This window comes from Micropterus dolomieu, linkage group LG12 (assembly GCF_021292245.1).
Source record: "Micropterus dolomieu isolate WLL.071019.BEF.003 ecotype Adirondacks linkage group LG12, ASM2129224v1, whole genome shotgun sequence".
NCBI lineage: Eukaryota > Metazoa > Chordata > Actinopteri > Centrarchiformes > Centrarchidae > Micropterus > Micropterus dolomieu.
This window is the reverse complement of record NC_060161.1, coordinates 37,362,078-37,375,870: the sequence shown is the minus strand read 5'-3', so window position 1 is coordinate 37,375,870 and position 13,793 is coordinate 37,362,078. Positions and strand designations below refer to the sequence as shown.

General features: G+C 41.1%; 3 protein-coding genes across 16 annotated transcripts in view; all 3 read left to right on the top strand.

Annotated features, from left to right (window-relative positions):
- Positions 1-1,581, top strand: part of LOC123980224 (zinc finger protein 239-like) — a 16,964-nt gene extending 15,383 nt beyond the window's left edge. For 3 of the 12 annotated variants that reach the window (XR_006827410.1, XR_006827413.1, XM_046064517.1), the window contains one exon: positions 1,094-1,581. Coding sequence is in view for 5 of the 12 variants with exons in the window: in XM_046064511.1 (XP_045920467.1) it covers positions 253-334; positions 643-754 (194 nt within the window). In the remaining 7 variants the exon portion in view is untranslated. Of the gene's footprint in view, positions 1-252 lie in introns of all 12 variants that reach the window. The other 9 variants (XR_006827412.1, XM_046064515.1, XR_006827408.1 and 6 more) reach the window with 8 other exon arrangements.
- The window catches only part of LOC123980663 (zinc finger protein 658B-like), a 44,118-nt gene extending 31,100 nt beyond the window's left edge, over positions 1-13,018 (top strand). The window contains exons 4-5 of the mRNA XM_046065187.1: positions 2,543-2,752; positions 8,895-13,018. Of these exons, the coding sequence (XP_045921143.1) occupies positions 2,543-2,752; positions 8,895-9,512 (828 nt within the window). The 3' untranslated portion in view covers positions 9,513-13,018. The remainder of the gene's footprint in view (positions 1-2,542; positions 2,753-8,894) is intronic.
- The window catches only part of LOC123980197 (zinc finger protein 239-like), a 387,571-nt gene that overhangs the window by 143,835 nt on the left and 229,943 nt on the right, over positions 1-13,793 (top strand). The gene's annotated exons all lie outside the window — the stretch shown is intronic.

The following is a 13,793-nucleotide window of genomic DNA, read 5'->3' as shown; positions in this document are numbered from 1 at the left end:
ATGTTTAACTTTGTTGGGATAATGTGAAGTTTTGTGCCAACATTCGAAACAGGAACTGAACTAAGCAGAACTACTTACACATTTCCACTAATACTGAAAATTGGTTTGGTGTTTGTGTTTTTACTGAGCTCCTCTCTCCCTCCATCTGTATGAAACCATATCCCATTAATACATGTTACCAACTCAACTTCTTCCCTTTCCCCCAGTCTGTTGCTTTCTCATCCCTCTCCTCTCTCCTGTTGCTTTCTGCAGGTGTTTCTGATTCTGGAGCTGGGGTCTGGATCTGTGGTCTGTTGAAAGAGGCCTTTTGGCCGAAGAAGAGGAAGCAGACAAAGTGACTGAAAGTTTTTAGGATTAATTTCTGATTTGGATTCCACACACATGGAATCATTTCCATTTGCTGAATCATCATGAAGACGTTCCTCTGCTTTTGTTATTCCCTTTACAATTCTGGAGGAATATAAATATTTTATTTTAACCCGAGAACAATGTACAACAATTTACTGGTCATGTGACCTACCTATTTAGCACACCTGTGAGTGGTTTTGTAATTTCACTGTGTGAACATGAAGCCATATGCAAACGCATCTTTTATCATGCAGTGATAAATCTTAGACACATCAAACTTTTTTCTCTCCTCAGTCATCACACATGTAGAAAATATGGCCCCACTCTGCCACATGGGGACGCTGTAACCAAAGTCTTTCTGCCTGGTGAATCCATCAGTCTCACAGCTTTAGATCCATTTTCATGATGCTGAGAGGAGAAATGCTTTCTGTACATTGGAGGTTGTATTTACAGTTTTCCTCCTCAGAGGATATTCATGCTTCTCAAAATGATCCATAACTCGTCTCCTCACAACACCTGATGCATTTCTTGTTGTTTCCCCACAGAAGTCAAACACACCTGAGCCGGTCTCTTCAGGTGATCCAGTGAAACACTGAGTGAGTCTCTGTGGTCAAAGTGCATCACAGTGTTGTTCTAACGATGTGGATCACTGTCACGTGTTCATCAACACGCTCACCTTGCAGGTAACAGTCAGAAGCTGTCCAGCAGAAACGTCTCAGTGATCTGTGTCATCACATGTTGTCAGGTGGAGTTTCAGGTGAAGCTCGTGTCCAGACGCCAGAGAGGAACAACAGGTGGGACAAGTGGACGCTGTTTGACTCCTGGCTTCCTCCGAGCATCTCTGAGAGGGAGGAGACATGAACATGGGGGACTTTCATTCACCACATGGGACGTCCTCGCTCACTGCAGCCTCATTGTCTGTCTAATGTAATATAATTATTTTGCATATCATTGCACATATTCATTATCATTCTTCTACACTTTCTTATTTTGTCAATTTATATAGTTAAATAAATACAAATCCTCTCTTCCTGTTATGACTGCAGAAGACAACTGGAGTAATGTAAAAATCTGCTACATTGTTCTGTCTCTACACATAGTTATTCTTTTATAATGTGCATCTGTGTATCATGTATTTATATTTACAACTACATGTTTGTCTATCTGTAGCACGCTATCACCAAGTCCTCATACGTGTAAAATACTATTAAAGCTCTTTCTGATTCTGATTAACACTCTTCACCTGTCACACGTGTAGAAATCAGTTTCCGACGGCTGCTGCTGCTCCAATACTGAACCCAGATGTCAGGGACAGAAGAAGCAGCAGTTTACTATGGTGTTTGGCAGGAAGACGAACGTAGACTTAAGTAGTATGGGGAACCTCTTGAGAGAGTCTGGGTCTTCAAGTTTCTTAGTGTCTGAGTGGATGAAAAGTTAAGATAAAGAACATGTATGTAGGATGGTAAATAAATGTGGAAAGGTTATTAATATTATGAGGTACTTGGTTGGGTGTTCTGGGTGCAAACAAGAATCTTATGCTGATGATTTATAAAGCTATATGATAAGATCAGTTTTTCATTATGAGTGTCTTGCATGTGGATCGGCATCTAGGTCCACACTAAATAAATGAGATGTGGTTCAATCTAGGGCTTTGAGGATATGGGGCATTCTGGACAACACCAATTCTGGCACTGTTAGTGGAAGCAGGGGAGTTGTCGGGGTTGAGGGAAATGAGGCTGAAGGCTCAAGTTTAGACAGGGAAGAAGTGGAGGAGTCTTTAGACAGACTGGAGTGTTGTGGCATCATAAAGGAAAGACTGACTCAACAATGGCAGCTTGAGAGGCGGAAAGTCAACAGAGGGAGGAAGTTCGATGACATCTAACCATCAATTAACCCTGTGAATACAATGATTTTGCCTCCAGACTGTGCAGTACAGGAGTCTGTCAAACATATTGTGCACTGTCTGAGATATACTGAGAGAAGGAGGCTGTTATTCATGAGTCTAAACAGTTTAGGAGTTGAACTATTATCTTTTAAAACTTTAAAATGGATGATGGTCCTAATCAAAAAAAAGAGAGCATTGGAACTAATTAACTTCCTGAAATTAGTGGGCCGATATTGGAAAATACAGGTCAGGAGGAGCATTAATGTAGACTGTCTTTATCACCAGCGGGAGGCAGCAATGCACTAACAGAGCCAAGTCTGCCGGAAAGGAACAAAACGCAGAACACGGCGAACCACGAGTTCCTGCAGCGCTCCGACAGTCCCAGAGGAGACCTGCTGGATCTCAGAGACCAGGACCAAGAGCGGGATGGAGGAGGACAACCAGGACCCGGAGCCCCGGAGCAACAACGTCCCCGGAGGACAAACAGCAGGCTCGAGCTCTGATAGCACCGATGTTCAGGTCAGTGTTCATGAACACAGCTAGCAGCTAACAAGAAGCTAACGTGGCGTTAGCTCGGCCTGGTTCCGACACGTAGCTTCATATTGACTGTAAACAAGATGTAATGTAGCAGGATTCAACAGTGGAGCCATCAGAACCCCGTATCTCTACAGAACCCACACTTAATGTGACGGTCGGAACCGGAGAGGAGGAGGAGGAGCAGGAGGAGGAGGAGGAGGAGGAGGAGGTCTCTTGTAGCATGTAGCCTGCTGATGTTAGCATGCTAGCTAGCTAAAACTGGACAAAGCTGAATTTAACTTCCGGTTCGGCAGTTAAGGGAAACTTGCTGAGCGACTGATCCTCCGTCTTCTGCTCCTCTTAGGCTCCGATCAGACAAAAAGCGCTTTGAAGGTTTGATTTTGAAAAATAGACAAACTGAGGACGCCTGCTCTGGCATTGTTTGAGGGTGAGAGGTGTACAAATACACAGGATACAAGGAAACGGAGATCCGTGTGAAAGCTACACAAGTTTCTTCTTAGCTGGACGTCACACTGCCTCTTGCAGACAGGACAGCTTTAAAAACTAAATACTTACTATCCCTGTAGGCAGACACTGGCTCAAAACAAACAAAACAGAGTAATAAATATTTGCTTTCTCTTTCCTACACTTTTTTTTTTTTTTTTTTTTTTTTTAACCAAATGTTGTCAAAGTAACATTTAATATAAATATCAAACTTAAGACGTGTCAGAACCCTCAGCTAGTAGGAGTCACGGTTAATTAAAATGCTCCGCTACACAGAGTGTCTCTGTTGGAGGGAAAGGAACTGTTGCAACTTTCACAAAAAAAAAACAAAGTTACACGAGCGATGCACCAGCTTGAAGTTTATCTGAGACACGGAGGGTTACTAGTGTTCACTGGCTAAACTATGGCAAAGGGACCAAAGCTTCATTTCCACCAAAGAAACAGCAGAAGTCGGCAGTGTGGGGACATTGCTTGGCGAGCCGTCAAAATAGTTGAACTTGAATAGTTGAATCCAGATTCCAGCGCAGAGCAAGTCGCTCAGCGTTAAACATTTTGCCATATTCTGTGTTTTCTGTAAAAGTTTTTCTGAATTCTGTGTTTTACAATTCAAACACCTTTTGTCATCAGAAAGAGTGCATAATCATGTGGTGGATTAATTAAATTTCAACGGTTCCATAAGAAAATATTACAAATTCTATCATGAAAGTAATGTATATTCAAATGCATGTGCAATTAATTTTTTTGAAGCAGCAAGCGGGAAACAAATTTCCTGTGTGTGTTAGTGAGTTTGAAAAGTGCTAGATCTCACGGGGCCATAGTTTTTGGATTGTGCCTTATTAAGTTTCCCCTTACTAACAATGGTATTTATTTATTTTTTTGAATAATTTCACATTCATTCGTTTTTCCCTTGTTTTTCATTTAATAGTTTTTGATGTTTGTCTCAGATGTCATTAGTGTGTTTTGAAAAATAAACGTGTAGCTGAGCTTTTTCAGTTGTAAAGTGTAATAGAAATAGGTGAGAGCATCGTTTGGCTGCGGTAAAAAAAAATAAAGTTTGCCTAGCAGGACATCAGTTTTCTGATTGTCGTGTATTTTCTTCTCTTTGTGTCAGTTAGTTTGATGAAACACACATTTAGGACTTCTGCCGGATGCGTTTTGTGTCAAATAGAACCTCACTGGATTTTACAAAATATGCCCTTTTAGAAAGCACAAATTTTTGTCCTGCAAGAGTGGCAAAACAAGTTTTTAAGGTGCCACTAGAGGCACCATTACTATTTGACAACTTAAAATACAGCAGGTTAATTCTGAATGCTCTGGTTGATATTACAGCAGTTTGGACTATTGTGTCATGATTATAGTAGCTGAATTGGTGTGATTCTTGCATCGGCTCTGACATTATCTTAATCCTCATGTACGCGTATATCGTCCATCCTGGTTGTTTCTATTAAAGGTAACAGGACACAAACCCTCTGCACACAGTTTGCTCCTCCAGTGACTTTAAAGTGAAAACTATCATCTGTTGAACAAACTGAAGCTCCTCTGCTGCCTCCTGCTGCCTGCTTCCTGTCACTGTCACACATTGTGTGCTCCTAAATGAGAAGATTTAGGAGCACACAAAGAAATTTAGGAGCGCAGTGTAAAATGTTCAAGTAACACAGAGTTTAACAAACTATTTATTATATACATATTTATTCTACGTATGTGCTCCATCTCATTACATTACATTTAGTCATTTAGCTGACGCTTTTATCCAAAGCAACTTCAATTGCTATGTCAGAGGTCGCACGCCTGGTGTCTTACGCACTGACTGGCCTGTTCTACGAAGGTAGTTCAACCTACTCAGAGTGAACTCAGGGTTATCAGGCAAAGTCAGGGTTGACAAACTCTGACCGCCTACACTGGAGTTAAACGGTACTACGATGGTGGATAAGATGTTGGTTGAGTACGTGTTAACTTAATTGGAGTTGGTGCACGTTTGCATAAAAGGGGTGTGTTCGGCCGTGCAGGCAGAGTTTTGTGCATGCTCTGTATTTCTCCAGAGGAATGCACGTTGATAGTGTCAGGAAATTATGAATGTAAAGACAAGTTAACGGCTAAATCTAATATTGGGGTGGGCGACAAAGCCAGGGAGGTTTGAGTAAATTTGTAGCCTAATTATCTTCACAGTATTCAGAGTGATATTTGATTTTTTTTATGACATTAATTTCAGGAAATTTCACACTTTCATCAAGGTTTTTTTTTCTCCGTTATTACCCCTCACCCTGGCTCCCTATTTTTTGGACACGTAAAATAATCTATCGAAATATGTGAAAACACTTAAAATATAGACTACAGGTGGGCTACATCTAAGGAACTGTCCCGTTAATTAAGATTCCTCTCTAAAATCACCGAGGCTGCAGGGCTCGCCGTCTGAACGTAATGCTGTTGTATTCAGAACTTCGTTGCAGCCGCAGTGGAACAAATCAGGATGAAATCTAAACATATTATGAAGTGAGTGGTGTGTATTAATATCCTACTTCTCATTATTAACACTGAGTACAGATGTGGTGTGTAGTCCACGTGCAGGGTAACCTCGAGTTAACCACGATTAAAACCTATCCACGTTTTGTAGTACGTGTTAACCGGGAACACCCAACGTCACGAAGTTACTCCTGTAGTTACCAGGATAAGCCAGTTACCTCGCTTTGTAGTACAGGCCAGACATGAGAGATTATAGATGGTATTGTTATTTTTAGTAGTAGTACTATATTGGTATTTTTTTTTAATAGTGTGTTTCCATGACCCCCACAATACATACACTATTTAATAATTTATAATCAGACATTTTGAAAATGTTTTCTGTAGTTTTATACATTTGACTCTTATTTATCAAAACTTTAATATATTTTGTTGTTCTTTTGTTCAAAGTACTATTTCTAACAATACAAATTTTATTTTTAAACTGCAATTGAAACGAATATCGGCCGATATACCAGCTATCAGATTTTAAAATCCTTAAATATCGAATCTCGTATCAGACGGGCTGTTGTTGGTTCAGATGTACGGCCAGGCTGGGCCAGTTAAAGCCTGGTCCCCACCCTCAACAGCTTTTTATTAGCTTTCTACTATAGTCAATAAGTTTGCAAAGACTTCTCTGGAGAAGGTCAAGAGTTGGTGCAAAAGAGTTTATTCCAATAAAGGACAGATAAATCTGTACAACATCCCTGCAGGTAAGAGGATGGTGTCGACCTGTGGTCAGCAGACATCGCCTTATATTCACTTCTGTGTTGGCCACTACTCTCTTTATGGTGAACTTCTTATCCTCTGCTTCATCTGGTGGTCGCTTACACGGATTGTTTTACCAATTTAACACTGTTCTCCAGCTGTTTATTAATTACTGTGGTGGTGTTTCTATATTTTTACATTACTGAATAAGAAGTTCTCCATTATATTTCAACTTCAGTCTCACTTTTTTAAAGGTTATACGTGCATAATTTGACACACAATTGTATTTCTTAAAAATTTATTCAAGAATAACGTGTAATGCTGTATCTTTCACTAATGCTTGGTTTCTTACAGTAATCTTGATGTTGTGCTGGCTGTGTCTGTCGTGTTTCTGCTCATCTATCTGTCGCGAATTTGCAAAGAAAGTTCACTCAAAGTTCACACAGGCTATAATAATCAGAGGTTGGAAGTTGACAATCAAACCCTTAATCAGTAATTAAACTTGTAGTCTTAATATCAGCAGACTGTCACATCAGCAGCCTCTCCTGCAGTCATAATAACAGAACAGAGTGTGCACTGTCACAGCGTCAGCAGATTTGAACACCTGCAGCCTCTCCTGCAGTCATAATCTACAGTAGATAACGTTGAGCAAGGCGTGCATAGTCACAGCGTCTGCAGTAAATACTCCTACTCAAGGATCTTAACCACAGTGAGCTTGTTACTGTATTTATGACTACAGCACTTCTAAGTAGGCACATCTAGGTAAAATGATTAAGGATAATTAATAAAATGATAAAGAGTGATTAATTTATACAACACTAATATTGGAAAAACTGCCTGATTTTATTCGCTTAAATCATACACGGATCTGGACCTTTTTTTTTTTTATTAAGATGTTTATTGTGTTGAGGAAAAAGGACTGAAAAAAGCTTCTACTTAATTTTACTCTTAATCGCTTATCATAATTGTTTTGAATGTTTACCTCAGATTTGTGAAGTGATCCACTGTTTGGCATCAACTGTTGACTATAAAGAGTTTATATCACAATTAACCATCAGGTTTCTCCAACTTTCACTCAGGAGCAAAAATCAGCCTTTAAACTCGAAAGAAATAACGATTTGATCCTTATCGTGATAATTATCGATATAGAAAGATATGCAAGTTTTTATGGTGATACATTTTTGGCCATATCAGCCATCTCCTGCACCTGGAGGAGACTTTACTGTGTAGCCTACTTAATCATATTAGAAGCACAATCAAGCACTAATCACTAAATCAACAAAATCTTAACATGTCGGTAAAAACAGGCAGGGAAAACGCTCTTATTGTGAAATGCACCCCGTGGGATATGCAGCCGTTCCGACGACTGAACTAAAGCGGGACACCGAGAGCTTTGAAGGATGTGGTATAAGCACAAAAGGACATCTTAAAACACGTCGTTATGTGGGGCAGGCTGCTGAAACGCTTCTGAGGCCTTCCATTGGAAGTTTACGCCGGGCTGAGGACGGAACTAAACCGCAGTGCACACGCCGCCTGCGTGAGTCTGGGGTTGATGCATAATAGCCTACGTCCGTCCCTCAGAATTCCCATGATGCATTATAGTGATGGGAATTTTGTTAAAATTTGCTAATAAGTTTGCCATGTGTTTCAAATACAAATGTTACATTTCCATTTATTCATTTAGCTGACGCTTTTATCCAAAGCGACTTACAATTGCTATACATGTCAGAGGTCGCACGCCTCTGGAGCAACTAGGGGTTAAGTGTCTTGCTCAGGGACACAATGGTGGATGGGTCACAGTGGGGGATTGAACCCGGGTCTCTCACACCAAAGGCATAGTCTTATCCATTGCGCCTGCACCACCCCCATGTTACTTTACGATTTGTTTAAGGTGCTTAAAATATAGTGTGTTTTGTTGGTAATCTTCATTCTTGTGGTTTACCATTGAAACCAGGAGGGAAGTGACCATGTCCACGTTTCCAAGGCTTACTGAGCTTTATAGTGACTTGTAGGTCATTGTTTCTTTGTCCTGTAATGATGTAATGCGTGTGTGTGTGTGTGTGTGTGTGTGTATATATATATATAAATTTTATGTTTTTGATCTGCTTGGATACTAATCACATTTTTGGTGTTTGTAGTATAAGAGTTTTTATAGGATGTTGATTTTTATAAATGTGTATATAAACAAGAAAAATGTCATAGAAAAAATTGAAGATACTAGTAATCTGACCTATTCAACCTGGCACACAGTGTTTTTGTAATTTCACTGTATGAGTCTGAAGAAGCAATGGGTGAAACACGTTGCTCACAATAAATGCAGTAAAAGGCCCCTTTGTGGACACACCTCTGCAGCTGGTTGTCACAAGTGGTAATGCATTAGTGAAACTAACCATGACATCTCATTCAAAGTCTTTCTCTGTTTGTCTGTCTGATACAGAAACGCAGCAGAAAAGAGGGACTCAAACATCACCAATGTCAGTACTGTGACAAATCCTTCAAAACATCTGGATCTTTAAAAATTCATGAGAGAGTTCACACTGGAGAGAAACCGTACAGCTGTGACCTATGTGGGAGAGCTTTCACTCAGTCGTTTCACCTTAAAATCCACAAACGTGTTCACACTGGAGAGAAGCCGTACATTTGTGACCAGTGTGGGAAAGCTTTCTCTAATTTGGTTAAACAAAAAATCCACAAACGTGTTCACACTGGAGAGAAACCATACAGCTGTGACCAGTGCAGGAAAGCTTTCTATACATCAAGTGACCTACAAAGGCACCAACGTGTTCACAGTGGAGAGAAACCGTACAGCTGTGACCAGTGTGGGAGATGTTTTTCTCAATCCGGTTCCCTTGAAACCCACCAACGTGTTCACACTGGAGAGAAACCGTACTGGTGTGACCAATGTGCGAAAGCTTTCTCTACATCAAGTTCCCTAGAAATTCACAGACGTATTCACACCGGAGAGAAACCGTACTGGTGTGAACAATGTGGGAAAATGTTTGCACGAAGTAGTAACCTTAAAGTCCACCAACGCATTCACGGCGTTTCGCTTTGAACATGTTCAGAGCGAAGTGAGCCGTTTCCTCCTGCCTCGTCCTCGTGCCCTGATAGCTGCCTTGTTATATTCTGAACTTCTCTCCAAACAAGGATAGAAAACAGTAACTTTAACGCTGAGCAGCATGTATGTCTTTGTGCCTGCAACTCCATACTGTGTTTTGTGAGTCTGGCCTCAAGGCACCTTCTCATTAGCTGTAAGCTAAATTCCTGTGTGCCAGTTAAAGTATAGTAGTGTGTAGTGAGAGTCTGTAACGCTCCTGTTTGAACCAGATTTGGGCAAGGGTTCAGCTTACCACCGATACAACTTACACTTTGTTAGCTATTTGTTGTATTAGGTTCACTAGGTTTAAGGGTGCTGCGCTCCCTGTGTTTTGTTAAACAATGGCTAGAGAGGTTTTTGGTTTTACTTTTGTTTGTAGTTAGTAATCCCTTGAGTTTAAAAGGGATCTCTTTTTGTTATGTTTCGTTCTTTGGTTTACGCAACACCCACTTGCCCGGTTTCTGTTATGCCTTTTGTTTTCCTCTGTTTTAAATAACCTTTCTACCTTGCCAAGTACATCTGGTTTATGCTTACGTCTCCTCTATCCCTAGCGAGCTGGGGCGTAACATAATTGGGGGCTCTGAGATCTTAATTGGATCTGGTGGAAGGTTATTTGTTAATCAAAGTTTGAGTGGACACACTCGACAAGATTAACGCTCCTCATAAAGACTACTTAATTTGTATTACCTGCCATATTGGAATCACGGTTGCCAAATCTTTGTTGAAAAATTATCTTTGTATCTGGATTATTGATAACTCGGTAGAGCAGGGAGAGATTGTGCTTCCTGAGCAGGCCCAGCGGATGAAAACTTGGATCACACTGCCACGCTACAATCCGTCCCTGCCCAGCAGCAGTGCTCGTTCCAGGGATGAGGCCCCGATGAAAGTCCGAGTCGCCCGTCTCCAGCTTGAGAGGGAACAGCAGCAGCACTTTGGATGTTGGGGGACTGGAGCTGGAAATGGAGGTTGACAGGGCTGTGAGACTGTGAAAGATTGAGCTCGAATACTCCGAGGTGGAGCAGGTTCCACCGTCTGCCTCAGGTATGCCACAATCCTCTCCCTCCTCTGATACAGCTATTAATCCGGCCAAAATGAAGCGGGTAAGCATGTAGTTTTGGTCCCAACCTTCCGTAAAGTGGATTCTTATTTCAGTGTGTTTGAGCGCATTGCTGCCACGTTACAGTGGCCGTCTGGAGTTTGGAGACTCCTGCTCCAGTGCAAGCTCCAAGCTAAAGCTCAGGAAGCCATCGCAGCACTACCTCTGGAGGACAGCGTAGATTACGAGTTGTGGGCATTTTGAACCAACCAAGTTGGTTCCTGAAGCATATCGTCAGAGATTTGGGGAACATAAGAGCGATCAGGGCCAGACGTATGTTGAGTTCGCTAGAGAGAAGGGCGTACTCTTTGATAAATGGACTGCTGCCTGTCACGTGACTGATGTTAATTCCCTCAGAGTTGATGCTTTTGGAGGACTTTAAGAAGTGTCTCCCTGACAGTGTTGTGACGTACTTGAATGAGCAGAAGGTGCGGACATTGGCAGTAGCCGCTACTTTAGCCGACGAGTATGTTCTTATACATGAGACTCCTTTCTCTACAGTCGCTGGTAGTAAACCACACAGTATTTACCGCACTCCATCCTCACTGCCTTCTAGCTCACCTAAAGCATCACAAGTGACGAAAGATGACCGTAAGTGTCACTATTGTCATCAGAGCGGACATGTAATTGCTAACTGTTACATGCTAACTGTTGCTAACTGTTACATGCTAAAACGTAAGAAGCAATCTCCAAGAGCTTCCAGCCTGAGGGTGTTGGCTTAATGAAATCAGAGGCCCACACGTTTAGTGACAAGTGTACAGATGGAGATGCTTGTTTTAAGCCCTTTGATTTTGAGGCTTATATTTCACTTACCGGGCTGCCTGCTGACCAGCGCTTGGTAAAAGTGTTGCGAATACTGCGTGTTCACAGTCAGTGATTTTATCGTCAGCCTTTCACTGATCAGACTGCCTGTGGTTTTGGTTCGGTACCGCGTGGCATCGAAATGGGATATGTTCCCCGGCCAGTGCACCAGGTACATATTCAGTCAGACTGGTTCCTTCCCAGTAGCAGTGTCTCCCGAGCTTCTTCAGTGTTGTCACATGAAAATATACGATAAAATATTTACAAAACTGTGAGGTGTACAAACTTTTGTAAGATACTGTATTTTCTTGTTATTGTGTTGTAGTTAAACATGTTTTCCTCCATTGTAGGATTTTAATTTAATCTTCATGTTATGTATTTACTGTTTATTTTCTATTGTTAATACTTTATTTTGTCAATACATATCATTGATAAATGTCCCTGTTTTTGTTAAGTATAGTATTGTACACATGTTTAGTTTTATTTCCTGAAATATTTGATAGATGTGTCCAGTTGTGTTTTTGGGGTTGTGGCTCTGGTGAGTCTTCATCTCATAAGGGGTGGAGGTCTCCAGGAGTTCTCATGTGGACTACTCTCAAATAGCTTCTCACTTGCAAAGATCAATAAAAGTGAGAGACCAAATCTATTAGCTGGATCTTCTGAAGAGTCCACTCCTCCTTGTGGGGCCCTCACCTTCCCCTGTCCTGAAAACAACATCAATACTTTTTGGAGTAAAATCTGGGTCCCATGATGTTTCTCTTAAACAGGTCATTTCTTGTTCCTTTGGTTACTTTACATTTTCTTCTCCAGATTTTAAATGTGTTAACTGTATATAGAGTAGTTGTGTATTTTGATCGGTTGTTATTTTCTGAACGTGGTTTTGAATCTGTTGAGGTTTGTTCAGACTGAAAGCAAAGCCAATTCTAGTTGAAGCAAAGAGCCGCAGATTTGTTAAAGACGGCGTCAGCTGAGGTGAAGACGTGTCTGCTCAAGTCTGAAGTTTCAGCTTAAATGAAAAATTCAGCTTTGTCTTTGTCAAATGAACAGAGAGAAAAGAAAAAACAGAAACTGGAAGAAAGAGACTAAAGACGTTTCTGCTGAGTTCTGAGATCAACTTCTGCAGCTGTACGCTTCAAACAAACTAGATCATGACGTCTGTTTATACTTGCTCCAAATATCAACACTTGAAGACGGGGCAAAAATCCAAAGTCCAAATGTTTCTGAGGCCTGAACCAGGTCCACTGGAGGCCTCTGGGTTTAACTGCTGTGGTCCAGTGTGTAGTGAGGAGGAAGAGGTGCTGAATAAACAGGGACTACAAAACCACTACAGACCACATTTGTGTTCAGTCTGAACAAACCTTTGTTCTTGTGAAAGTCTGACTGAATCAAATATTATCGTATCTTTATTATCTGACTCCATTTTAACAGCAGTTTGCTTTCGGTTCTGTCAGTAAATGTGTTGCTTTCTGTTTAACTTGCATCCTGCCAGGGTTGGTGCTGTAATAATCTGAGCAGGAGACTCGAGTCCTTTTCAATGTTTTCATTAAATTAGTCGACTCAAAGAGAAGCTTTGACTCATCATTTCAAACTGGACGTTCAATAAACTGTTTCTATTCAACAATATTTGTTGTTCTGATGTTTTTGGTTCAAACACAGACCAGTTACCTTTTTACATTTGGTGATGACCCTGCCGACCCAGGCTGAGGAGGGATTGGATGATGATGTCATCACCGCTGTCACCTCAGATGAGAAATCAAAGAGAGAAAAGTTGTGTTTTCAAAGGAGCATGATGAAAGTGAAACGTCCTGTTTTGATCCTGCAGTCACAAACCTTTAACTTCTACTTCAGATTCTGATGTCGTCTGTGCAGCAGCACCAAAACAAGCGGTGGAAGCTGATTTACAAAGGTGGAAAACCTCTTTATCGTCTTCTCACTCTCACATTCCTTATTAAATATCATGTTTTCTAATGAACTGCATCACTTGTGGAAAACAAAAGCCCACTCTTTGTCCTCTGAGTCTGTTTGGGGTCAAAAGAAACCTCCAGTACAGTATTAATAATTGGTTCAGTTCTCGTGCACTCAAGTGTTTTATCATCAGCATATGTCATCCTTCCCTGGTGCTTTTATCCCAGCCAGGGCCAGCGCCTTTTTAACTCTCCCAAACTAACTGAAACACGCTGCTCATATCCAATATTTTGCTTCCCTCATCCCAAATTCCCGGCAGTGAAAACATCTCATTGGCATTATGAACTTCCTAACTTGACTATTAAAATGTTTATTAGTTGGGTAGACTGGGCGATATGGATGCACATCTCATAATAAGCATCACATATTTCGTCAAA